Genomic DNA, 26,743 nt, shown 5'->3' with positions numbered 1-26,743 from the left:
AGCACCTACAAAATGTCCAAGTCCCCAGCACGTTTTCAGCTACAGGTTGGGCAGAGAAGAGATTCAGAGCAGCCCTGCGGAGAAGGACTTGGGGGGTGCTGGTCAATGAGAAAATGAACATGAGCCAGCTTCAGTGTCCACTTGCAGCCCAGAAAGCCAACCGTATCCTGGGCTGCATCAAAAGGAGCGTGACCAGCAGGTCGAAGGAGGTGATCCTGCCCCTTTACTCTGCTCTTGTGAGACCTCACCTGGAGTATTGTGTGCAGTTCTGGTGTCCTCAACATAAAAAGGACATGGAACTGTTGGAGCAAGTCCAGAGGAGGCCACAAGGATGATCAGGGGACTGGAGCACCTCCCGTATGAAGACAGGCTGAGGAAGTTGGGGCTGTTCAGCGTGGAGAAGAGAAGGCTGCGTGGAGACCTCATAGCAGCCTTCCAGTATCTGAAGGGGGCCTATAGGAATGCTGGGGAGGGACTCTTCATTAGGGACTGGAGTGACAGGACAAGGGGTAACAGGTTAAAACTTAAACAGGGGAAGTTTAGATTGGATATAAGGAGGAAATTCTTTCCTGTTAGGGTGGTGAGGCACTGGAATGGGTTGCCCAGGGAGGTTGTGAATGCTCTATCCCTGGCAGCGTTCAAGGCCAGTTTGGATGAGGCCTTGGGTGAGATGGTTTAGTGTGAGGTGTCCCTGCCCATGGCAGGGGGGTTGGAACTGGATGATCTTAAGGTCCTTTCCAGCCCTAACTATTCTACGATTCTATTTAACAATTAAGTAGCACTACGTTTTGCCAGCTCAGTCCCGTACCTGAATCCACAGGGATCCTCCAAGTCCTTCACATTTAGCTGGGCTGACATCAACCATGTCCTTAGCAAGAAGTACAATGCTTAATCAAGCAGCAGGGAACTGATATAAACTTCCATCAGGCACACTATTATGTTACCCTCAGAAGCTGTACTTGGTCCTTTCAGTACTTTTGGCAAGGCACACACTGAAGCACCCCAAACCTGCCCAGTGGAAGGGTTCTCGTGGTGAGCTAGATGAGAATTACATTAAAAAGGAGAAAATAAAACTAGAAAAAAAGATATTCCCATTCTAGGAGATATAAGGCATTACAGGATTATTGGGTTTTGGAGCTCTAAGGTTGCTCAGCCAAACTGCACAGACACATAATAAAAACCACTGTTGGCTTTATTCTTTCTAAAGAAAAAAAGAAGTAATGTTTTCACACTTGAAATTACAGCAAGAGTGTATTCAATTTGCAAAATGAAACACCTAAAAAGGACAACAAAACCCAACCTGAAGGCAGCACATGCATCCCGCTCTTGGGTGCGGGATGTGTACGACACTAATCCAAACGGTTTGCAGTTTCAGTGGCATGAACGCAGTAAAGCCAAAATGAAATGCAGAGTTTAGTCTGGACAGAGCAGGGGAGCTGGTTTGTGGCGCCTGGAGCAAGGGGGCTCCAAGTGAAAAACACCCAAAATGACAACGCAGCAAATTAAAACTTGAAGATAGCTCTGTTCTGTAGTTGTACGCTCACAGAATGGTGCAATTACCACATAGGCAAAGCAGCGTAGGGCTGCTTTTATGGAGGAAATAAACTTGCTCATTTCCTCATTTAGAATATTTAATTTTGCCACCCACCAACATGGTTCTGCCCCCACCCTCTTCTTCCTTCAAAAAGGTGACCCCCAGGTACGAGAACCTCATTTAACATAGGATTTCCTACGTGCATTGGCAAGGCTCAGGGCAGCCACACAGGGATGGTTCACAGCAGCACTGCAGAACCAAAAGGTATAAAGATCATTTGGAAGAGGCCACTGGGTGAACTCAGGTGATGTGATGGTCCAGACGAGCTCAGAACACCACAGCATCCTCTGCTGCATCTGCTACAGATGCATCCTACTCACGATGCAGGGCCATGCAACTTCCCACAGTAATGGCATTACCCCCAAATAACAAAGCCTGGATTAACTGGGAAGACTTAAAGCCACAAGAGACCCTACACAGACGGGAGGTTACAACACACAGCAGCACTACCAGCTCCCAGCTCTACCGCAAATCTCGAGGTAAGTGCACTTCTGAAACCCCAGATCCAAAAAACATGCAACCAAGTGCAAGTGGCAGTCTAATTTATGTATCCAGCTCTTGTGGCTTAGGAGAATCTTATACAGAATGACTTGAGTTTATCTAAGAAAAGAAACAATCCTTACAAGTTTTTATTTCCATTTTAAATAAAAGGAAAAGCCTCCTTTGGGGGCTCACCACAGAGTACTGTGGAGAGCTGACTGCCCACGTCACTGCCAACCAAAACAACCACCGCCCCACTTCCAAGCACTTGTGAAACCCCACAGTTGTCTCCCGAGCTCCCCACATGACCAGATCCACATTCCATCCTCAAATTAAGATAATCGAATTCCAACTATAGCATCTTTCCAGTTTACAAAAGGGATTTGAAACTTCACTTTAAGACACTACTGGAGCGACTGCTGTTCTTGGAGGCAGAGAAGGAAACGGTTCATTAGCACACACTTGGAAAAGACCATTTTGGCAGCTACATTCTCAACAACCTCCATCTGCAGAGGACAACCTCGTGCACAGGGCCAGGATGGACTCTCCCTTTTACCCTCCTCTCAAGAGCTCACAATGAAACAGCACTGGAGCATCCCCAGGTCAGAACAAATCCCCTCTACCTTGCACACCCTGAGACTGCTGGCAGGGATGTTTCATCACCAGGTTTTGTTTTGGGTTCCCCCCCACAAGTGGTACAGGTAGAAGTACAGATACTCATCTGCTGGAATTATTTTTATTAATGGGATTTGTTTTTTTTTTTCTTAAATCGCACATAAAATTAATTTCCTATTTACAGTGGGACCCCAGTGAAGTGCAAAAGACCAAGGAACTGATTATTCGTTGAGCAGAAAAAGTAGTATGGGACAACTGGTCAGTTATGAAGCATCGCCCTAAACCTGCAACATTTTCCTTGTGTGTGTCAGTGTGGGGGAATGCAATCACAAACGGATCTGGTATCAGAACGTATCTCCCAGTGGAGAGCTAATCAAGATACTCCATTTTTTCATACCTAAGTTTTAAATGCTTGACTTTGCAATCTTAACACATGTCTGGACTTTCTCCTTCTACAGAAGGACTCAAACTGCTACATCACCTGGTAATTCCATAATCCACCTCTGCTCGATCCCAGAAGAGCAGCTTGTTGAACAGAACACTCCAACAGCAACTTGAAATCCAAACAAGAGTCTGAACCTCCTATGGGTACAGCATCTACCCCTGTGCAACCACCGGCTGCTTCTGAAAACAACCCTACAATCAACACATCACCCTTCACAGCTCTAAGTTTAGACTTAGTCCTACAGTTCTTTCACTACACTCAAGACCAGGATCTGCTGATAACATGAACAAGGCAGCCAGCCAGGTAATAAGTTAACACTTCCTTGACTTCTGTTTTCATTCAGAAGCAATGTGCACAAATTTTGACTTCAATTCTAGAGAAAGAACTCTCTAAGGTCAATAAATCTGGGCATCCAGCTCCAAAGGTCAATACAGGCTTACAGGATGTCGCCACGCAAGAGGGAGGCTGGATTCTTTCAGGCCAACCTTTCTAAGTGCAGTACGGACTCCTGGTTCCTGCGTGGTAACTGGGATGTTCACATCACTGCAGCTTAATCTGCTCGAGAGGGGATCATACCAGGGAGCATTGCTTCCCTGGCAACGGTCCTCTCCAGCCTCTGTCCGTACAACACCAGCCAACGCTCACAAAAAGGAGAGCAGGAGATTTATGTTTCAAGTACCCCTTAAGGATTTTAGGTTTTGTTTGGTTTAGAGGGTAGGGGAAGAGAGGCTGTGAAAGAACATGCAGAGCTAATCTCCAGCTTTTAAACAAAACACAGCTACATGGATTCCACTGCCCTTGGGCTTTTGTTTTTCCTCTTGACTGAAAGCCTGCTCAGCCTCACCTGATCCGACAGGATGGCAACCCACCAGGTTCTGCAGCCAACCACTCTGTATTTCTTTTATTAACAGAGGAGCCAGGCTGGGCAAACATGGACATTAGATGTGCCTGAATTCCATTTGGCTGAAGAGAAGAAGATTATCCTATTTTAATGCAACACAAGCAAAGAATTCCAAGTGTCAAGATCGCCCACAAAAAAAGTATGCTGCTCAGTGACAGGGTGTTTAATTGTTCTGAGTGCAATGAAAAGGTTTAGACTGTCCCATTCCTGCTGATGTCAGGAAGGACTTGCCCTCCGAGTTCCAGAGTTGGGAATAGGACATTTATCTGCTGTCAGCTATTTAAAGCTTGCCTCCTACGGTCGTTTAAGAAAAGCCACCTAACTAATATTCCATAAATGCCAGCTACATTGTGTTGAGAGCCTACAGACATATACCCCTTGAATAATAACACCAAAAAATTTATATCAATAACACAATTAAGGTATTTTGAAGGTGGAAGTTTCAGAAAACTATGTGATACTCATTTTTTTGCTGCAGTTTTGCATCTTTGCACAGCTGTAATTTCCCTCATACTGTTTAACCTCTGACTTCCTTAAATGCTAAAATCTCATTTTTAAGCCCCTGATTTTTAACTGGAATTGCAACGATGCAGAGCAGTGCCGCTCATGTGCATCTCTTACATTAAAGCAGTCCCACCATGTCATGAAGCACTTTGCGGGATCCCAGCCAATGCAAAAAGTACATGACAACATAAAACCACCACAGACACACCATCTCCATAGTAGATTATGGGGGAAAAACACATTTAGCACTTCTACCCTTAATTTCACATATAAGGATACAAGGGATTCTCAAGAATAAAGCACACTGGTTAATTCTTACCACTTCATGTCATCTCATATCAAAACTGTAGGATCTGAGACACGTCGCATTCCCCAATCTAGGGAGCACATCCCTGGGATCATTTCAGAACAGACCTTATGGTGTTTTTAACCCCTCTACCACAACAAGCAGTGGGAACAGTGAAGACAGACCTGCTCTCTTATACACAGTGAGCATTATAAATGCAAGGCAAGAAGTCACAAACACAGATTGAATTCACCTCTTGTAAGAGCCTCAAAACTCCTGTTATCCTGCACAGGTGGAAAGAACAGCAAAGAAAAAACCCCCACCTTATATTCTAATGCTCTCATTTATGTCCCTTCTTGTGAAACGGGTGCCTTTTATTACATTTAGATTTGCTCACTTCAGAAGCCTGTTCAACTGTCGGGAGCGTCAGATACGCTTCATTCGCATTAAGAAACAGGGCAGCTTCCAACTCATCTCACACAGAGCAGTTTTCACTGTATTGAGTCAGAAAGAGGAGAATCACAGTCAAACACGCTGCGGTGCCTCAGACGGGATGAGCACTTCAGCAGCAGCTAGACAAGCAAGGACAGAAAGGAAAGAGAACTACGCCTGAGGCACCACATATGCTCCAATTAGAGTTAAAAGTCACTACATTTCACAGCCATCAAACACAAGTGCAACATACCAAGACCAATGAAAGGGGCGCACCCAGACCCAGTCTCTGTTGGGATTCAGCAAACTGAGCAGAGTTTTACGGGGTCAGTTCTTGTTTGAGAGACAGTTAAACAAAATCCACCATTAGCACTAAGTTATTCCAACCATTCGCTGAACTTCCCCCTGAATTTCTTATCACCTGGCATGACATTCCTAGGTGCACCTGGTGTTGAAATAAGCGTCTTCCAAAGGCTGCCATTGTTAGCTTTTGTCTTCTTTAGACTACGACACTTCAACATACAGCTCCTGCTTTCCCAAACCGGTTCTTGACTCAAAGGTGAACAGCTCTTTCCACTCATTTACCTGTACAATGCAGAGCTCCCAGTTACAACTCCAACCCAACCTCATCCGTCCCTTACACACATGCACAACTCACAGTGCAGTGTAGTTTAAACTGCTGTTCAAACCCTGCCTGGTTTTGAAGCAGCTTATTCAACCAAGCAAAACTCTTGTGAGTTTAGAGATTATGTCCCCACTTTTTATACATTTGGTCATACAATCCCTCTGGAACATAAGCAGCATCCTACCGATTAACACATCTTAAAGCTTGGTCCTCAGTTAAAACCCAAAGAGCTCCACAAGCCAGGCCTGCAGAAGGGCAGCTCTGCCAGAAAATACTTTTTATTTACTTTAAACTAGATGCTGCTGCAAACGGTCTAGAAAGTACGTTATACCTTGTCATTCAAGCAATAAAAGCAGGCCTGAACACAAAAACAAGATGAAAAACACACTGTCCTCCTCCTCCCCACCACCCTGCCCTCCCCACTTCACCCTGACACAGGCACTAGGAAACATCCAGGCAGGCTACATGAGTATTCTCAAAGTGGATCTACATCATTTTCCTCTGCAAAGATAACCTGGCAGCGCAAGAAATCTCTGCTAAACAGCATCTCTCAATAGCCAAGTTACACTTTGCTTTATTTCATGTTATTAACTTCTACCTCCTTGGACCACCCTCAGGGATCCTTCTGCATTATGTTCTTCAAATGCTTGCAGATAATCATATCTCCCACTTAGACATCATTTAGCCAAGTTTCATGCGTTTCTTTTCATCTTCTTTCTCTCATAAATCAATTCCTTCAGCCTCTCCAGCATTCTTGCTGCTCTTCCCTGAATTTCTTCCAAACTACCACCATCTTTCAGCGACTGAGGAACTTCCAATTGCATTCTGCACTCGAGATGTGTTTTTGTACTCTAAAGAAAGATAATTAAGTCTTTTCAAGAAATATTAATGCTCCAAGCCTGGAATAAATCTAAATCAGAGATTATTTCTTCCCCCCTCCAGAATGGATAGTAATTATCCCTATTTCACAAGCAGAAGAGCAGAGCGAAGTATCTGACTTATTGCTGCACACGAACAGTGCCAGAATAAGAAACAGATCCATGTTCTGCCATTCCCAGTTGTGCTCTGCCAACTTTCAGCCCCCAGACGATGTGAGACAACGTTCCCAGGCTGTGATCCACGGAGAAACACAAGCCATTTCCACGTGACTACAGAACAACACTTGGGGAGCCCAACAGTTGCCCAGTGAGCGTACAAAGTGCTGGAGGCTGCTGGCGCCAGTGGGACCAAAACCACCCTACAAATGCACCATGGTCTGCTATGACCTTAAGTAGTCAGGACACAAGCCTCTGCCATATCTACCTCATTTTTATTGCTATTTAGAGGTTTGTTCCTAAAACCAGCCCTCATTTATCAGAGAATCCCAGACTGGTTTGGGTTGAAGGGACCTTAAAGCTCATCCAGCTCCAACCCCTGCCACGGGCAGGGACCCCTTCCACTAGAGCAGCTTGCTCCAAGCCCCTGTGTCCAACCTGCCCTTGAACCCTGCCAGGGATGGGGCAGCCACAGCTTCTCTGGGCACCCTGTGCCAGCGCCTCAGCACCCTCGCAGGGAAGAGCTTCTGCCTAAGAGCTCATCTCAGTCTCCCCTCTGGCAGGTTAAAGCCATTCCCCTTGTCCTGTCCCTACAGACTCTTGTCCAAAGCCCCTCTCCAGCTTTCCTGGAGCCCCTTTTAGGCACTGGAGATGCTCTAAGGTCTCCCCTTAAGGGGCCTTCTCTTCTCCAGGCTGAATCAGACCAACTTATCCTCAGGTTAACTACCTGAACAACTTATTTCATTCCAGAGGTTAAGACTGGGTTTAAATATGAGAGGACTGACGCCTGCCAGGCTGAGGCAGTTTAACTCCCACAGTTCCTTCCCTGACACATTCGTGAAGGAATCATGGGGAAATAACTTCAGAAAAATTAAAGAGAACTCTTCACAAAAGAATTCCATAAAACCCTGGGCGAGGGGAGGCTGAGAATGGGGCGAAGGGAGAGAAGAGGCTGATCAGTTAAAGAAAACAAACAAAAAACCCCCCAAACCCCACAAACAGGATGTAGACACATTAAAAAAGCAACACTGATCTAACAAAGGAATGTGAACTACAGTTGACTTAAACAGCATCACAGCAATAGCCCTCCCCCTCCACACAAATCTCTGCATCTCTTAAAGACACAGCGTTTAGCCCCTTCCGAAGTCTGTGGTTCTTTCCCCTGCTAGCCACATGCTGGCTGACGCTCTTAGCTTGAGCTGATTTAGCTTATTGCTTTTTCTTTCCAGACAACAAGGGTGCCCAAGTCTGACCCAGACTCCAAAGCAAACTAACTGTATTATTCTGCCAGCCTTCGAGAGGTATTAAATTCTACCATTCCTGCTACATATTCTTCTCATTGAAAGAACAAACTAGAAAGGCTCCTCTGTCTCATGGTCTGCTGTTAAACATCAGGAGAGTATAACCAAGATTAGATAACAAACACCTCGGTGAAAGGTATCGTTTCTTCCCACTAACTTAATATCCAAAGCAAGAAGCTATTTCTAAGTCAGTGTATGATTTTGTTAATGTGTCTGCTGGTTTGCAATTACAGCTCCTGCTTACAGGTGACACAGTCTCCTTAGGAGGCTTCTCCCCATCCCATGAAGAACCATTTCCTCCATTCCCAACGTCAAAATGGCAAAGTAAATGCCACCTCTCCCGTTGTCCTTCTCTTTCATCATATTTTTACCTCCAGGAGAGAAAAGCTACTAAGAATACCACATTTTTAAGCAAGATAGCATCTTGACTTTCAGCTTGAACCCTTTTCAGCTGTAAGGTCACTACACATCATTTCACCGCCCACCAAATGCAGCCTATTCTCAGTGAATGCTTAAAAGCTTTTCTGGGCTAGAAAATGCAAAACATACGTGTATCTGGTGAAACCTCTTGCTTTCCACATGCACTATGCTTGCTAAGTAGGCTCCCAGACCCATTTGCAAAGCCTAGCAGAACTGGAATTACAGCTAAGATAGAACACAGGAGGGGTTTTGTTCAGTCCAAAATTCTTATCTTGCTATAGGAAGAAAGAAATTGCTGAGGGTCAAAATTAGTGCTGTTGCATCAAGCCTTAAATTAAATGGAAAACAGCCCATCTTCAGCAAGAAACCAGGAAACCTCAGGCTTCTCTACAGACCAGTCACTATGTGACTGCTTGCTGTCACAGAACATCACTATTTCTTTCCTTTACTTGTACTACAGAAATAAATCTCTCTAAAGAGGGTGAAGGATTAACTAGTGACAAGTGGGCTGGAGACACTACAGGAGCACAAAAGTACTCTTAAGTATCCTTAAAATCTTATCCCACGATCTTGAGTTAAACACAGCACCTATTCAAAAGCACCTTTTGAAAAGGCTCAGAACTTTCCTACCTTACAAGAAGGAGAAAATCAACCACAGTAGTGATGCTTTTAAACTCCAGCACCCATCGCTCCCCATGCTCTAACCCAAAGAGGCATAAATCCCTGCTGTAATTCAACAAGGATGAAAAATACAGTACTACATAATATCATAAAACCAGGAGACATGAGCAATAAAAAACCCTCTCAAGATTTCCAAAGACTCATTTATCAAGCAGTTTTTGCTTGAAGGCAAGTTAGACAATAACATGCAGAACAGAGCCAATTTAAGGCACTTGCATCCACTATGCTGTATTTAATAAGTAGCTACAGCGACTGCAGGTTGGTTTTCCTTTCTTTGTTCAGAAGGGCTATGGGGCAAATCATACTGATATTAAGAGAGCAGAGATTTCCACAAACCATTTCCATGGTACTGACACTTAAGAAGTCATTTGGAGACCCGTATTTGTTAACACAGAAGATGTGGCTTCAAGCCACCCAGTCTCACAGCCACCATCACTCAATTAGAAGAGGTACAATCCACCGAATCAATGGTCCAACTGGGTTTGAGCTCACTCCAAAACCTCAGGAGGCTACTGGTAACACTCAGACTTGTGACATGAGAAGATCCTCTGCACTAGATACCCATCAGTATTTGCCAGCTGACAAGCACCTACCTGGGATTCGGATCTTAAACTTGCCGCTTTGTCCAAAGCCACCGTCTATTATCCCATCCTCTCCAGTGGACAGCTTCACTTTCAGACCCACGAAAATCTGGATGTTTGTTTCCTTTTTAAACAAGGAGCGGCCAATCACACTGTAATCATCCATCACCTGCAAGAGAAACAGGGCTTCCATGAGCAAAGTGACAAGAAGAGCTACACCTCTGAGGTACACGCAGCTCAGTGACTTCCAGCATCCTGCCCTTGGAAAACCATTTACCTCCAAACGAACAGAATTCTGGAAGAGTCATCAGAAATGTTGAGTTTAAGAACATTTGTGTCTAAAACCACAGAAGATTTCATGAGTTAAAATATTTGTGCTTTCACCTCCTTTCTTACAATCTAGGAAGGACAAAACCCTGCATCAGAACATGCTGTAAAGATCAGTTAATTAAAATGTCTCTTCTGCTTTGAAACCTTTCCACGGAAGTCACTGAAGTACCTGTGCCCACAAAAAGTTTACTCCACTCCTTTCCCACAGCCAAGTATGTTATCAGCCATGCAAATGTGCCGCCTCTTAGCTGCAGACCTGCCCTCCAACAGCAACACCTCTGAAAAAGTGCCAGAATTACTGAGTTTCTAAATAAAGCCTTTTAAATATTCACCTTTACACATGGATTTGTGAAACTAAAGGCCCTATGACCATTGCATCCAATTTTAATTTCAAGGTTTGTAACCCAGTGGGAAGAGCCATTCTGAGTCCAATTGTTAATTAAGCTATCAGGAACAAGCGGCAGCAAGGCTGGGGGGTGAAGAGAGATAACCAAACCTCCCTCAGGCACTGCGAAGGGTAAGGTGCACTCAAGTGAGCCTAATCCTGTAGGTATGAATATCACCTACCTCACGCCTGGCCTTACTCTCACAGTTGTGGCCAGAACATTTATTTATCAGAAGAAATAAGGGGATGTTACTCAAATATTCTCAAGATGATTTTGTGTGTGTTCCAGTTGTTCTTCACATCTTCAGAGCAAATTTTAGGTAAACCTAAGGGTTTCAAAGGCCAAAGTGACTTAGATAAGTCAAGAATTATAATCAATTCTGAACACTCCCCTTTAGTCAAAGTATTCCTGGTTTATTAAGCCACTCTCCTTCACTGAAGCCTCCTCCATAGCCAGCAGCGCACACACAGACTCAAATCCCTGACACCGTTTATGATGTTGTTACGTGTGCCTCTTAATGCCAACCTCAGTATGGCAGTAAATCTAACATCAGAAAATCCACTTTTGTTTAATTCTAAATGGGCTTTACTTGCCCTGGAAAGGTCTGTGCAGTATCGGGAAGCACTGGCAGGACCCTCACCCTGTCCCAGACCCCAGGCAGGACGAGGAACAGCTACAGCCCCTCTTCCTCCTCCCATGGGGAGATGACCAGAGCCCAGGCAGCTATGCTCCCACCGGGTGCTGAGTCCAGGCTGCAGGCAGCAGCTTTCCAACATCCCAACAACATTCGCTGCTGAATCATCCACTCGTCTGTTCCCAAAACCTCATATTTCTGGGTTTTGGTGCATCTGCTCTCTCTCCCCACTCAACAAGCACTGCTTCAAAACACCTTGTGAACCAGTAAAGGAAGCATCACTGCTCAGCAACCTCTAGCTTGTATTTAAAACTGAATAATGTCTTTTACTAGAGTCACTGATAACGGGTGGTGGTAGAGGGGGACGATAAGCTCCCAGGCACGCGTGCCTTTCTTTGGTCTGAAATAGAAGACTAGTGGCAAAAGCAGCTGTTAATTCCAACCTGCAGAAGCACTTGCATCCTTTAAAACCTTTATTTTTCCAGTTGCAGTAGCTGCTGAAATGAAACCATTGCTTCTTCTGACAAATCTTATTCCTAAGACAAGAATGTCAAAACCGACCATTTGCCTCCTCGCTCCGTGCTCCTCACCCCTGTGGTTGAGGCACAGTCTGTCTCCTACCCTCCAATGAGGATCTTTCATGTACTTTTTGTAGTTATCCCCCCAAAATGGCACAGGAAGCCAGATTTTGAGACAAACAGCTTTTATTTTTCCAAGAGCACTTCAAAGTATCTTTAATTTAATTAAAAGGGAATTACAGGGTGAGCACTCATACCAGCCTCGATGGGTCAGTTCAGAGCCCTCCCCGGCAAGAACTTGGGACGAGTTCTGTGAACAAGCGTTACGTGCATCATGTGCCTTCAGAATAAAACCTTTATGACCCAAAGTCCTAGTCTTGTACACTAAATACTACACATCATACACTACATACTACGTATCCCATCCTGTGCCTGTCCCCCCAGCCAGCCTATTACCAGATCACTCCCGAAGACTAAATAAGAGGATGCCTGCTGTACCAAGAACTGATCCATCTCTGCAATAAAAGGAATGGGTGAAGGGGAGATAACCGCTACAAAGGAAACCTCATTTTCTCAACTTTATGTGGGAAAACTAAAAGAAAAATCCAAGTTTTTTTGTTTTAGTCCTGCTTTGTAAGCGGGCACAGAAGCGCGTGTTGTGCTCTCCAACTGAAACTCAACACTTCCAATTACTTTACCAGCAATTTACCTCCAATCGCTGGGGTTTAAGTTAATCCCCTTTGAGTTCTCTGAGCATCTACAATGGCAATCACTTTGCCTATTAGCTGAACAGCCTTTTGGGAGATTTCTGCTTTCCTCTCCCTCTTTTTTGTTATAAACTATTATTAACTTAAGAAGCCGAGCGCTGCAGCGGCAGGAAAGGATCCGCAGCCCGCGCCGCAGCGGCAGCAAGGGGCCCAGCGACCAGGGCAGACTAATTTTATTAACTTCAGGGAAACTTCAAAAAGCTTTAGGGCTTTAATGCCAGACAGAGACGACCCCAAAAGTCAGTTTAAGTGCTGCATAAACAAAGGATTAGGGCAAGCAAAAGCTGAAGGCTCCTTGCGTTTCTTGTTTATACTGTCGGAGGAGCAGGCGGGCTGGGAGAGCGCTGCCTCCCTGCTCTAATCCCTGCGGTGTACAGTGGCGGTTCAGTTCACTGACCTACATTACCATAATATTTTCTTAAATTTATGGGCAGAGGTGCTGCATCAAACTCACTTAAGGACTTGAAAAAAAGAAGAAGAAAAGGGGTGGGGAGGGAGAAATACCCAGAAGAGAAAAATAGTGCTGGTACAACCTCCCCCTCTCCCTTAGGTTAGATCAGCAGCTTAGAAAGGGATTTCGAGTTCAAAGGGAACGTCTCTGTTACTCTTGTTTTATGGCTTAGACCAGAGGACACAATAGCACTGAGTTTATGAAATATCCCTTCCCACTCGGCTTTTGTGCTTGCAGGGAAAAAGTAAACAGCCCTTTCTAACCATAGCACGAGCAACCCTACGCCACCTCTGCTAATACCAACAAGTTCACAGGGAACATTAACCACTTCACACACCCCGTCTAAGCAGCACTTACACCACCACATATTGTTTGTAAAACCACAGTTAACATTACAACTCAGTGCAAACCATAGTATAATTCCAAGGAAAATAACTGTGATTTCCCTTTGAGCAGGGCCACAAGCTGTACTGCCCAGCCTGTTAAACCACCCCAGTTGATAAGATAACTCGGAAACTACCATCAGCTGAACACCCCTCAACAACCCATCACACACATCTTGAGAGCAAATAACTCTGTGTCCTAACATATCTGTAGGAAAAAAAACAAAATGGGGGGTGGGGGGGGGGTGGGTATCAGATCAGAAACACAGAAGAACCAAAGTGGTGCCAGAATGAGAAGGGAAATAAGGAACGGTTTGAGACAGAGAAAGCAAAAGCACTGAATATTAAATACTAGAAAGACGCACAGAGAGACAAAGAAAAACCTTTTCTGATTTAATCTACAATTTTATGGGTTTAAATAGAAATAAAGCCCCCCTTTAAAAAGGATAAAAACGCGTCTGAGGATTATTCTCAAACTGATAAATGAAGTCAAAGCCGAAAACAACAGGAGGGGAAAAAGAGAACAAAAAGAACCTCTGACTAACACTGAGAACACAAAGAATTTTTATTGCATTTTTGTACTTTAGGACAAGTACACTTGAGACATCTTCATCATGATCCCTGAACAGCTCATTTATTTCTAAAGAACAGTCCCGAGCACTTTCCATGTGTCAGAAATGGGAATATTCCGGAGGCTGCAAATTCTTGCTCCTTTTTAAAAACACAGCTTTACACACTGGGAAAGCGATGGGATGTGAGGATGCAAAAACGTGAGGGAGAAAAGAACAGAGAGGGACAAAGAACAGGGGCTTAACGAAAGCCTCACTGGAACTCAAGCAGGAGACAAGGACAGGCTTGCAGAGAGCTGCAGCAGAAGAGGACAAAGATGTCTCTTGGAACAAACTCGCATCCCACGCTGAAGGCACCACAAGGATGCGCAAACATCCTAAGGCTGTCCCGTTCCCATGTCACCTCCAGCTCCAGTTTGGGGATCCCTCTGCCTAAGGCCAACTGTCCATCATCTCCCTTGGGTTACAGACTCCTGCTGTTTGGTCAACAACGTCTGTTAATACCAAGCAACGCTTGCCTGCGCCACACTGCTGCACAACTCAAATCCGAGTGAAGGTGCGCAGGAGAGGGATGGCCACAGTTCAGTATTACGTACGTTTAGTTTCCCTTCACCTTTTTACTTTCAAAACGCCGAGGAAATTACATTTATATAAAAGCTCAGTTATTTAAGTTGCAGAATTGGGCACTTAAGAAGTTAAGAAATGCCAGATGTCCACAGAACCTTACTCCTACCCCTCTTTGATATGCCCCATGATACAGCCTTTACATGACCACATCCAAAACAATTTCACAGGAACCCTGCCTTATTAAGTGCACAGGGGAACAGAATTAATGTTGCATAGGCAACTGTAAATCTGGCATTTCCGAACTTCCAAGTGCTTGATTTTTGCAACCTAAGTAACATTCTTAATATATTTTTGGCTCCAATAAATAAAATGGAGCACTGGTTGCCTTGCTGACAAACCGATTCCCCCACAGGTGACTCTTGCGCAACCTCAGAAAAATCAAGACCAGCTGTCCATACACTTGCAAGGCCCAAAAAGCATGTCTGCATTTTGAATGTCATCATATAAGTAACAACCATAGGTGTTACTCAAACCTTGCAGAATTCTACTGGCCAGTCGCATGCAGAGAGCCTTTCTTTTGCTGGGAGTGAACAAGACACCCATCTTCTCATACGAGCGAGCAGCAGATTCTATGCTCGGCCAGTATGCTTTTATGACACATATATTCTACTGTGTTAATCCATATGCTGTGTCAGACAGCAAACATCACCCCTTCCTTTCTCAGCACTGGTATTTGTTTAATAAGCACACAGCCCTCCCTTCTCCTTCCTCTTTCCCCCGCTAAGCTTCTCAAACCCTTTTACTCAAAACCTAAACAAGAGCCAATAAATAAATGCATCTTTTATATTCCTGCTTTACAGTGCATTTTAACTGGTGAATGTGCTGTGCACTTTTATTCACCTGAGTGCCTTCATCCCTGTATTATGACTGTATTTAGCATACCATCAGCAGCCAGGCAGAACCAAACAAACTCATGTGCAGACTTCAAAGCAGGCAAAATATTAATTGTGGCGTCTGCATGTTTACAGTGGATGGAGCGACATCCACCACGGCCCTGGTGTGGTCCCCGTTGCTCCCGCAGACAGCACCCAGTTTTCACTGGGCAGCTTGGCCCTCTTACGTTGCGCCCAGGTTTGTCCAGTCACCCAGAAAGCATCACTGCCTGGCTTTGTGTTTTACCTGCTATCCTGCTGGTACTGCAGTGCCACTGTAAGAACAGCAGCAGCCCCAGAAAGGCAATGAAACATCCTTTATCCAGAAATAAGTCGGATGGAAGAATCAGCAGCCCTGAGGAGCAGGACTTGGGGGTTTTGGATGATGAGGAGCTCCCCATAACCTGACAGTGTGCACTTGCTTTTGCTTTTCCATTCAGGCTTCAGAAGAGATGCACTGATTAAAACCTTGGTAACTTACCCTGCTTTCCCATCTTGCTCCTGCGACAATACTTTTCCCTTTGGGGACCCTTACACAGTACCAATATTCAAATAACCAGTCACACGTTGTTACTAAGCACTAACTGACACTTCCATCCTCCCAAACATAAGCATGAAAGGAATACAATGGCCTCAGTCCCCACAGGAACGAGTGCACTAAGAAAACTCTTTATCCACCAACCCACAAAACTTGGGAACAGAGTGCCTGTGAGTAACACCAGGACATCCCATGGCTGTGAGACATGGAAGGAAACTGCTGGAGAAAGAAGTGCAGTGTGATAAAGCCTAAGAACAAGGCAAATAATGAGAAAAATACATTAAAAACTTTAAAGCACACAGAGAAAATGAGTTCTTAATGTCAGAGGAACACACAGAAAGCATCTTTAGGAAGGACAAACCCATTCTCTTCGGAAACATTCTGCTATGCTTAAAATGGGAAACAATCACAGCTGAGACTTGCGTATGTTTTTCACCACACAAACTTGTAAGTGCAGAAGGTGCAGCCTGTGCTACGTAAGCAAGGCAGAGGGTTTTCCTTCTCCTTTTGTTTCTGACAAAGCTACTGATTTACGAGCATCCTCAACAATAGGACCCAGTGGCAACCATCCTAAGATAAACCCTGCTGGTGCAAACACTTGCAAAACAGGCAGAATATCTGAGTCACGCAGGAAAGCATGATGCACTTCTATGGTTCACCTTGCAGTTGAAACTCTCCGCTCTCAACCCGTGTGGCCATGGAAGCCGAAGAGCAAATAACGTGATAAATAGAAGGGATTTATCCCAGGAACTGAGTAACTGCTTCACGAGTCAGGCTGGCATCAACCTTCAATGCTGTGCAGAGGTAGAACTGAGAGGAAGGTATTTCAAAAGCAGTTTGGGGATTAATACAGGTCTCTCTGCCCACAGAACCACCAAGAGCTGACTGGTGAGCTGGGGCTCTCCAGAAGGAGAAGACCAAGGACAGCAGTTGCTGTTTATCCTCAGTATCCAGGTCCAGGGGCTGCTGACCTGCTCTAGTTTAACAAGCCCACATTCACCCCCACTGCTCTCTGCCACTTCACAGGGACAAACCTTCTTCACAGCATGTCATTTGCCCCTTTTTTCACAGGGACTCCCACATCGCACTCCTTGAAGCGACACTGGTGCTCACAATAGCACTCTCAGCCTTGCCTTTACCCTGTTATCAGCACAAGCCACTTGTTGCCAGCCTGGTTCTTTTTCCTATCGAAAGCGCATTTGTCAGGTAGCCAAGGCTCTGCATAAATAAAGTGTCCAGAGGGCGACAGTCTCTGCCTCCCTGTAACCACGCCAGAAAGATGCTCGACAGAAACTTCCTTCCACTGAACTTCTCCCCTCCCTCTCTGCAGGGGAAAGCTGGACTCTTATTTCATATCATTTTAAAACCATCAAGTCAAGCAATCACAAACCTCCGCCTCCGAGCTCGGAGGGAACGGCAGATTTTGATTTTCCTTACAACTAACCCCTAAAAGACTTATTCTAACCACAAAGCAAATCTGGTCTGCAGTAAACCAGGAGCAGTCACACACAACGGTTCAAACCAACAAGAGAAAAATCGTAACTGCACTTTGAATCATGCAGCTTTTCCAGAGCCAAGCTGCAACCCCAGCATGGCAAGAAGCAGGTTTCCTGCACTATGCAGCACCTCAGACAACACCGGCTTCACCCAAAAAGCAGTGATACAGAATTTAGAGCCAAATTTCTCAGGTACTACAAGAACACATCCCTAAAGAAGAGATCAGCAGATAAATAAGCAAGGATGTGAAAAGAGGCTCAAGGTAAATTCAAAGTCTCTGGTGAACAGCAACAGTCAGGCTTTGATTCTTTCCCTCCTAGTGCTCCACTCCACATTAAAGAGTCAGGGTACCAAAAGGAAACGGTGAGCACAAGGGTATCTGAATTTCTGTAGGACATTCATCATTACTGGAGCAGAGGAGAAAACGCTGGAAGCTGAAGTGTGAATTTTCACTAAAATCCACTAATTCAACACAGTTTGCGAGTTTAAATGTGATTTATAAAAGATGCTGTTTACCCACTTGATGGATCTGATTTCTGTGTGAAACAGCAAAGCCATCACACTTGCTCTTCGAGAGCCAGCAAATCTTTGAGAATAAATGTTTTTCATTTAAAAAACCCCAAACACCAAAAAAAGCCCACCCAAAACCCTTAAAAACCCCACCAATTTAAAATCCAAGAGGGTGCTGTGCCCAAGGGGCCCAAAAGAAAAGCCCTGTGGTGCTGAAACTTAATGAATTTACAGTTCTTACTATTCCATCAGGGCTCTGACATTAATCAGAGCGCGAACAAAAAGCCAAACCATAAATGCCTGATTTCTCCTGGGTAAACGGGTAGTTAAACCACAGGGAACTGATTCTAATTCCAGCAGCAGGCAGGGGGAGAGCCCCCATCACATCAGCAGCAGTGTTTTACAACGGGGCGCTCCTAAACCCTGCTGCACCCCGATCCTGGATGCGTGTTCCCAGATGGTACTAAGCCCAGGAATGCAGCTGGTACAGCCCCTGCCTCCCTTTCGGGATGCTCTGGGGCTCATTTTCCCCAGCAGCGTTCTCTGGAGGAAAAGTTCACTTCTCATGGAGGTAACCTGAATTTTTTAATTATTATGATGATTTTTATGCCTCCCTCGGGGGGGGTAGCTTCCTTGCTCAACAGAAAAAGAAACTTTCCTGCAGCAGTGCCAAGAACAGACACCCTAAATTGAGTGATCCTAATCTCCAGCCATCAGCAACAGGGTGGGACCAGCTGATTCAGACTTTCTATGAGCCAATGACTTTGTGTACTAAAATAAGGCACTGTACCACCCAACTGTTCCTGCTGCTCGCTGCTCTGCAAGAGCACAGGCTCAATAGCAGCTCCCGACTGGAAGCACTTCCCCAGCTGGCACAGCCCTCTTCCCACCAGCTATTCCAAGTCCCTGTGTGCCCCTGTGACTTCACACCATGAGGGTTTCTTAGGACACTTGCTCCACCATCGTGCATCAAGGAAAACACCAACTCTGAGTATCTGCAGTGCCACGGGAGGCAGAACCCGAGAACAAGCCTGACCTGCAGACAGCCTGGTCGATGGCAACTGGTCATTCACGAGGCCAATTTCTATGCATACAAACAGTGGGTCCAGCTCTAGGGCCTCCAACACAAGAGGGACATGAAGCTGCTGGAGTGAGTCCAGAAAATAGACCTCCTGCTAGAGCAAGGCGCTCCAAGCCCCCGTGTCCAACCTGGCCTTGAATACTGCCTGGGATGGAACATTCACAACTTCCTTGGGCAGCCTGTGCCAGTGCCTCAGCACCCTCACTGTAAAGAATTTATCCTTATATTTAATCTGAGTCTCCTGTTTAACACATTCCCCTTATGCTATCACCACAGTCCCTGCCGAAAAGTCCTTCCCCAGCATCCTTGTAGGGCCCCTTTTGCAGTCTTCACATTTCAATGTCCACCAATATATGCATTTACATAGAACAAAAATTCCCCCTCCCCATGTATAGCACTGAAAAGGCAGCTTACCCTTTCCACTTGTCCTTCTTTGTGCTTCAGCTTGTACACTTTCAGCTTTGGCAGGAAAGTCTCCGTATAGTTCTTGTCTTCCATGCCTTGGAGCAGGACCCCATGGAAAGCCAGCCTGCAGGTATTTGCATGGATATCTGTATCCAGCTTGGAGCCGATCACAAGGCACAGTTTAGGACAAGTGACTGGTTTTTCAAACTCTAGCAAAGCCCACTGTTGTCTTGGGAGCTGGACTTCTCCTGCCTGGTCATTCTCTTTGTTCTCAGAAGAATTTGAGTCCTTGGACAAATACACCTCTTGATAAAGATAATCTTTTTCAAAATCAAAAGCATCTTCTTGAACTTCTTTATTGAAGTCAGCAGGGGCTGGACTGAAAAACATCACTCGTCCCATAACGGTTTCATGGCCAACTGTGATATGGAACTTGGCCTTGGTCTGCAGAGCGCCTCGAAAATACTGGATTTTCTTCAGGGAAATGATTGCAGCGTGGATGGTGTGAAGTGACTCTGGGGTGCAGATCAAGCCTCGTTCTAGCAGCCTGGGATCAAACTGGGTTACGCAGATGCCCACTCTGTCACCCTGCATGGCGTAAGTCACAGGAGTATGGAACATCTGCATGGACTTGACTTTCTTTGTCACCTGTTGAGAGAGCAAGAAAGAGAAGCCATTAATCACCATCTCAGTCTATGACCTCCCATATATTTAAAGATCAACAGCTCAAAGCTTTCTTGTAAAGACTTGAATTTTCATAAATTCAGGGCTAACATCACTGTCACTAACATGGGGTTCCACCTCTTTGGATTATTATGAAGGGAAGGATACTGCCTTACTCAACCTACTAAGGATCAGCCCTTCATACCTGTCCAGTACCTTGCAGACAATTTAATCAGCCCATCTATATTTATCCTAAATGCAAACAGTTCTTCCCCTTATATTCATGGTATTTATTCTTCTGAAGTTCCCACAGACAGAGTAGAGGAGAGAAGGAGGAAATGAGAACATCACATTCAAGCCTGTTTCTTCTTTTTCCTACACGTTCTCAGTACCAGAATCATTTGTAAAAGCAGTATAGGGTACAGAATGGGGAGGGCAAGAGGAGGGGATGTGGATTAGATCACGCAAGAACCAAACTGGAATTGCATCTCCTTCAAAAGGTCAGACATGGAACCAGCAGAGAAGTGAATCAGTGAGCTGATCTGTACCCACTGGATCAAGTAACAAGATCCAGAGTAGCTTTAAATCATGAGCTTCCTGTTTGCTGAGCAGCCCATGAACACCAGTACAGTATTTCACTCTCATTCTGACCCCAGCTGACAGAGACATTTGTCCATGGTTCAAATACTCCAAACGTAGAGTTTTCTTCAAGAGACTCAAAATTCATCTTTGTTTTGTCTGGCCTTTCAAATACAAACCTGGAAGCACTGAGGTACAACTGGCCCTCAGCTTTAGATTTGTTTCTCCTCTGCATACCTCGTTTTCCCCATGCGTCCCCACAAGTTACACCACAGCTCTAAACTTCCACGTATTTTCTTTATCTTCACAGCAATACAAATTTCCAGTAGGGAATTTGGGCTGCATCACCGAGTCCACCGAACTACCAACAGAATGACCTTACTCACTTTGGAGCACACTGCCCTAAGCAATAGGAGTTCATAACTGAGAACAGCTAGGAGCAACATCTTCAACATCTGTGCATTTATCCCGAGCACTCAATTCTTGTCCTCAAAGTCCACTCTACAAAACAACTTCCATCTCATCTTGTCCATGAAAACAGTGCAAGGCCTATTTTGGCAATTCAACAGACGTTTTACTTTTCTTTGGGGGAATTATGCACTTAAAAAGAGTGAACAATATTGAGTGTAACTTTAATAAGAGACTTTATTGCGTGCAAACAATGGAGGTAAACACAGAAAACCAGTATAAAACTCGTTACAAACTTCACTAAAATTCATTCACGTTTTGTCTCCTCAAAACAGCACAAGGGAATTGATGATATCTGATCATATCAGTCAAGAGCCATGTGTTGAAATCTTACATCACTTGCAGAGGGATTTGCTTCCCTGTTTAAATTTTATTTGTATAATCACATTAATGTTCCTCAAGCATTAGGTAAAGGTCTTTCAAAAGGGTGAGAAAGAAGAAGTTCATGTTTTTCAAATGCCGATTAAAAAAATGCAAACCAGAAATCAAAAGCACCCAACCAGTTCAGCCCTTGAGATAAACAAGTGTGTTCAATATAAGGCAAGAACCTGGTTTCTGAAGACCAAAGGACAAGCCCACTAAGATTTTCAAAGCAGTTAAGCATGGACTAACAGAAAACAGGATACAGAAAAACTCCACTAATGACTTTTTCCCCTGATATGTCAGAGCTTCTTTTCCTTTATTTATCCAACTTCCATTAAGTTATCAACCATATGCCATTGCTCAAAGCTTCTTTAGATAAGAACCTAGTCATCCTGCTGGCTCCCAATGCTGCGAGTGCATCTTTCTGATAGGAAAGATGCATCAGCCCTACTTTTCCCTGTACCACTGACAAGGAACTCAAAGTTAAAATAATTAGTCTCAATAATCTATAATCAATAATCTATTAGAGAAAATACTGATTATAAAGGCAGCATTTGTCAAAGGAGTATTACTTATCTATTACAAAAAGAGACTCCAATGCAAATGGAGAGGACTACAACCAGTTTAAAACCACGATCATATCTCAGAGCCCAGATGCTGAGAGCAGCACCTTTAAACTTACATCCAGGAAGGATGAGGAACGGATGAATGAAGAAAGCATCATTTCAGCCCCGAGGTTTAGAAACACACCAAGAGCAAGCCTGCCTCAACCAGCACACAAACAGGAATTAAAAGTAACTAAAAAAAGCCTGAAACACAGCCTTGATAGGCATAAACTGACCATACAAGGAAGCGAAGTGCCAAATACAAGAAACCCCACCTTATTTACCCCAGCAGAAGTGCCTCCTTACAGCTGAAGAGGAAGAGCAAATGCTCAACTGCACAGAGTACATCCCATATCCACTGCTTTTGCACGGACTCCCTTCCTCCCAATTGCTCTTCTAAAGACCCAAATCAAGAATGAGGCATCTCATCTTCCTGCTTCCAGTATCACCTCTTGGTGGTCAGAGGATACCAAGCTACACTGCCAAAAAAACACTGCCCACTTGTCTGACAGGTACCACAATTTTTAGTCTTCACCCAACCCCTGCCTAAGCACACTCACTGAAACAAGCAAAGCTCCAATTCAGATCACATAAGCGCATCTGTCCAGAAATTCACTTCTAATCACGAAGAATGCCAAATTCTTTGCTTTTAACTCACATCAGACCCTCCAAATCCAACCCTGCACCTCACCGTTTCCACATGAGAAAGCTGTGTGAGATGCTACCCAAACTTTCTGACACAGAAGGCCATTGGGATGGTCACGCATGACTTGCCCTTGCAGTATTGCATGGTCTTAAGACCCTCTTTGGCCTCCACTCCTTACATCTCCTCCTCTACCTGGGACTCACAAGGGGAACACCAAGGGCACCAAGCCCCACTGTGCATTTGTCTTCTCTCTGCATTGCCTCTTCCACATTTGGGTGACTATTCACATAAGGGAAGACCACATCCTCTTTTAGTCCTCTGGCCAAAAGAGCCTGAGGTAGGTAAGGAAGAGACCCCCACACTCCAAGGATGTGTGGAAGGAAGTAGAAGCCAGAAACCTACTACACATCCTTCCATCTCCAAATGACTAGAATCTCTCTGGGGTTTTTGTAATAAGAAAAAAAAAGGGAATCTTAAGACACAATACCCTTAAACTGAGTAGTGCTGCTTGTGCCACCTATCACTACAGGTGACAAAAGCACACCTTTTAAAAGCAGAATGTAATGCCAGTGAGTTTAGCCACCAAGTATCTAGGCAGCGAATGTCAGACCCGTAATAAAACTATGACACAGAACAAGCTTAACATTTACATTCCAATTAAAATTTCTGCAACTTATCAAAAACTGTTTCAATAAACCATTTTTCAAAGGAAATAAAAAAAAAAGCCCAAAAGAAGTCAAAGCCAAGGCAGATGATAGGTTACAGAAAGGCTGTCTGGAATTTTCTGCTTCCAAAAGAACTGAATTCTTTTTTTTCCCCCCAAATAGATTTAGGTTTAGAACAATAATAATACTTTTATCTGAAGACTTCAAAGTCACATACAGAAGAATGTATCACAGTAAACACAGGGTTGAAGGTTTTATAGAAGAACTTCTACTGTTTTTTTTTTTTTTCCTTCTTCTTTAAGAGAAATTTGTTTACCACCAGCCTTTGAAAAGCATGAAAGGGAGGAAACTATAGGGCAAGGAAGTAAAACTTTCACATGTAAGGAACATTTGGAGCTTTGTGAGAAGGCTGGTTTGGGTAGAATGTGCGACATGTAGCCCACTGCGAGTAACAGTATATCTCAAATAAAAATCAGCCCATGAATATACATAATCCAAAAGGTAATTCTCCCAATCTCTGAAATGTAATGGAGCCACTCTAGATCACTGAGGCATGAATATTTACCGTATTCAGGCTTTACTGCTCTCGATCTGGGTTCAATTTTGCAAATTAAAATGAAGGCTCTGCGGATAGAGAGATTAAAGAAGAGCATCCCAAAGCCTGCCTGCTTCCTTGGTGTGGCAGCAGTGATCTGGTTACCCTTCTGTTAGGTTATTTCTTTTGACTTAATGCAGTAGGTCAAAAGCAATCGAGAGTGGAAAGAGGAGGTCATTACTGGGTCACAACCTTGGAGTTAAAGGCTCGCTAAGGAAAACAAACAGAAAGTGAACATAAAACTGCATTTAAAAATAAAACCTGTAATGAAAAAATAATTTTTCCAGCTCTTTTCACTTCTATTTTGACAGGTCAAGAGGAAAAACAGGAACAAAGTTCTTCTTTCTCATGGAGAGAATTCTCCTGTCCCCTCTCGAAAATAAGCTCATTAACAGAAACCATGATTTATACAAAATGAAATAAAGGTGGTGACTAAGTACCGCGAGATCTGGGAGGCTTCATTTGCAGTGGCAAACGTTAACGTTCACCCTGATGATTTGTACATTTTCTAGGAAATACCTGGAATATAAATACAGCAGCACCAGTGCAAGGCAGCACACGCGAGTACACCCACCAGTACAAATCAAATGACACGGTACCACTCCTAGTGAATTCCTCGTACTAACTACAACCAAAACAAAGGCTACCTCTGCTGAGAGGAGAGAAAAAGAGTTCGTTACTATCAGCCAACTTTTTAGCTTATGAAATGAGAAACAATTGGGGTATAAAACCTTTGCAGCTTTTCCTTGAGGTAGGGTTTTTTTTCCATGGCAAATAAAGAGTTTAACTGGAGCAATTCCTAAACCAAGTCATTAGATGAGTAAATTTATATCCTCTGCATTGTATGTTGTTTTCAAAATCTAAGCAGTTATGTCCAGAGTAAAAAAAAAATGGATTTATCCCTATCACCTTGTCAAACGATACCGAGCTATTAAAGGAACAGAGCAGCAGGGTGCAAAGTTTGATATAGCAAACCCAAATTCTACTGCACAGATACATGATGTAAAACAAAAATCCAGTTTGCAATAATGATTCTAATTAATCCATTCATAGGCAGCTGGGGGGAGGAAGAGCAGAGAAACAGAGGGGAAAAACTGGGGAATGACTGAAGAGACTCCTAAAACTGGAAATAAAGCCAAAAAGTGCAGTGTCCAGTAGCCAGCAAAACCATTCACCATATTGAGATGCCGTGTGATACCTTGTGAAGGAAGACATTCACACTTTTTTGCCTCTGAGCTCCATCCTGGTACCAAAGGGTTACTGCGCTCTGAACCCTTCACCAAGGGCCTTACTGAGCATCTAATATTTTTCTTTCTGCTTTCTTAAAGGCCCCAGATGTGTTCTTGCAGATCAAAAGAGACCAACTTATAAAGTTAAACGAAGTCAAGGGCTTTTGTTCCAAGGCATCGTTGCTGAACTAATTATTCCTGGATGTTGTTTAATGAAATAGCGGTGCCATATATTAGACCAGTTAACAGGATGAGTTGTGTGAGTTATAGGAAAGGTCTGATCCAGGATTATAAATTTCAGGTTTTCTTCAAAGGAGATGAAACAAACTACTCAACTCCCCAGTCCTTTCTGTCACTGGAAGACTGAAATAAAGGAACCCAAAAAATGTATGAAAGCTGAAATATCATTCTACATATTTACCCTTCCCTGAATGATAGAGAACAAAAGATGGGGGAGTTCAAAATACTCCCGAGGTTCTTTGAGATGGGGAAATGAAGATCTAAGTTATCCTGCCTATTCCCTGAATGCCACATAGCACAAGTGAAAATAAACATTTGTCAGGCCTTAGGAGAAGCTTCACTTTAGATGTGCACACACAAGACAGGACTCCCATCTTAAACAACCCAATGCAAATAGTTACCACAGCCATTATTAAGGCATTTTTTATTATCGGGGGGAAAAAGGGGATGGTGGGGTGTAAGAAAAGTACTTTTCCAACATCAAATTATTAGTGGAATTGGATCTTTTAGGTTATTCTGCAGCCCTCAACGGCACCAATGGTTAAATGCTTATTTAACTATACGTTTACCTTACTGAGAGAAACAAAAGACTCTCAAGATCCCTAAGGACATATCAGACTCAACTCTTCTGAACCCCTGGCTCTTACATATTCAGACGATAAACACTTCTCTTCCCTACTGATAGTCTCTTCTGTGTTTGTGTTTTACAGCCTGACACCGGCCAACCCAACACTTGACACCTAATTAACAGGCCTGGGAGCTGGAGGTCCCTATATTGATCATACTAAATGGGATTAGTGGGAAATAAAAAGTTCAAAGGGTCTTGACCAAACCTGAGCAGAGCCCAGCTGTGACAGCTGCTATGAATTTGTGTACCCCGTGCCCCACGTCTGGATTAAAAGGGCTCCAGCGCACAAGAGCCCGCGATAGCAGCGAGATCCCGACGGATCCCCCAACAATGTCAGGCTCTGTAGTGACTGACCGCTCCCATGTTTGCATAGGTCTTTTTGATTAAGTCCTGAAAAGGGTCCCTCACCTCTGGTACAACCAGCACTTGCAATAGATGTAGAGTTGTGACTTCTCTGCCTCCCAAGGATTAGTTAACCAGCAGTGGAAGAGCTGTTCAATTCGAACACAACCTTGGCTTGGTTCTAAAAGAAAGAATTCCTGGTACATGCTGCAAGCACACCTAGTGTATTCTGACATTGACAGCCAGGAGCTGT

At 44.1% G+C, this 26,743-nt stretch overlaps 1 protein-coding gene across 1 annotated transcript in view; it reads right to left on the bottom strand.

Annotated features, from left to right (window-relative positions):
• The window catches only part of EEFSEC (eukaryotic elongation factor, selenocysteine-tRNA specific), a 101,675-nt gene that overhangs the window by 25,931 nt on the left and 49,001 nt on the right, over window positions 1-26,743 (bottom strand). Inside the window, exons 5-6 of the mRNA XM_057417555.1 lie at window positions 19,477-20,115; window positions 9,912-10,068 (exon numbers count right to left, since the gene is read on the bottom strand). Coding sequence (XP_057273538.1) covers window positions 9,912-10,068; window positions 19,477-20,115 — 796 coding nt within the window. The remainder of the gene's footprint in view (window positions 1-9,911; window positions 10,069-19,476; window positions 20,116-26,743) is intronic.

This window comes from Pezoporus wallicus, unplaced genomic scaffold (genome assembly GCF_028554395.1).
Source record: "Pezoporus wallicus isolate ANWC-B61680 ecotype Strahan unplaced genomic scaffold, APGP_CSIRO_Pwel_v1 contig_8542, whole genome shotgun sequence".
Classification (NCBI taxonomy): Eukaryota; Metazoa; Chordata; class Aves; order Psittaciformes; family Psittacidae; genus Pezoporus; species Pezoporus wallicus.
The sequence above is the reverse complement of the archived record's forward strand: the minus strand, read 5'-3'. Positions and strand labels throughout refer to the sequence as shown.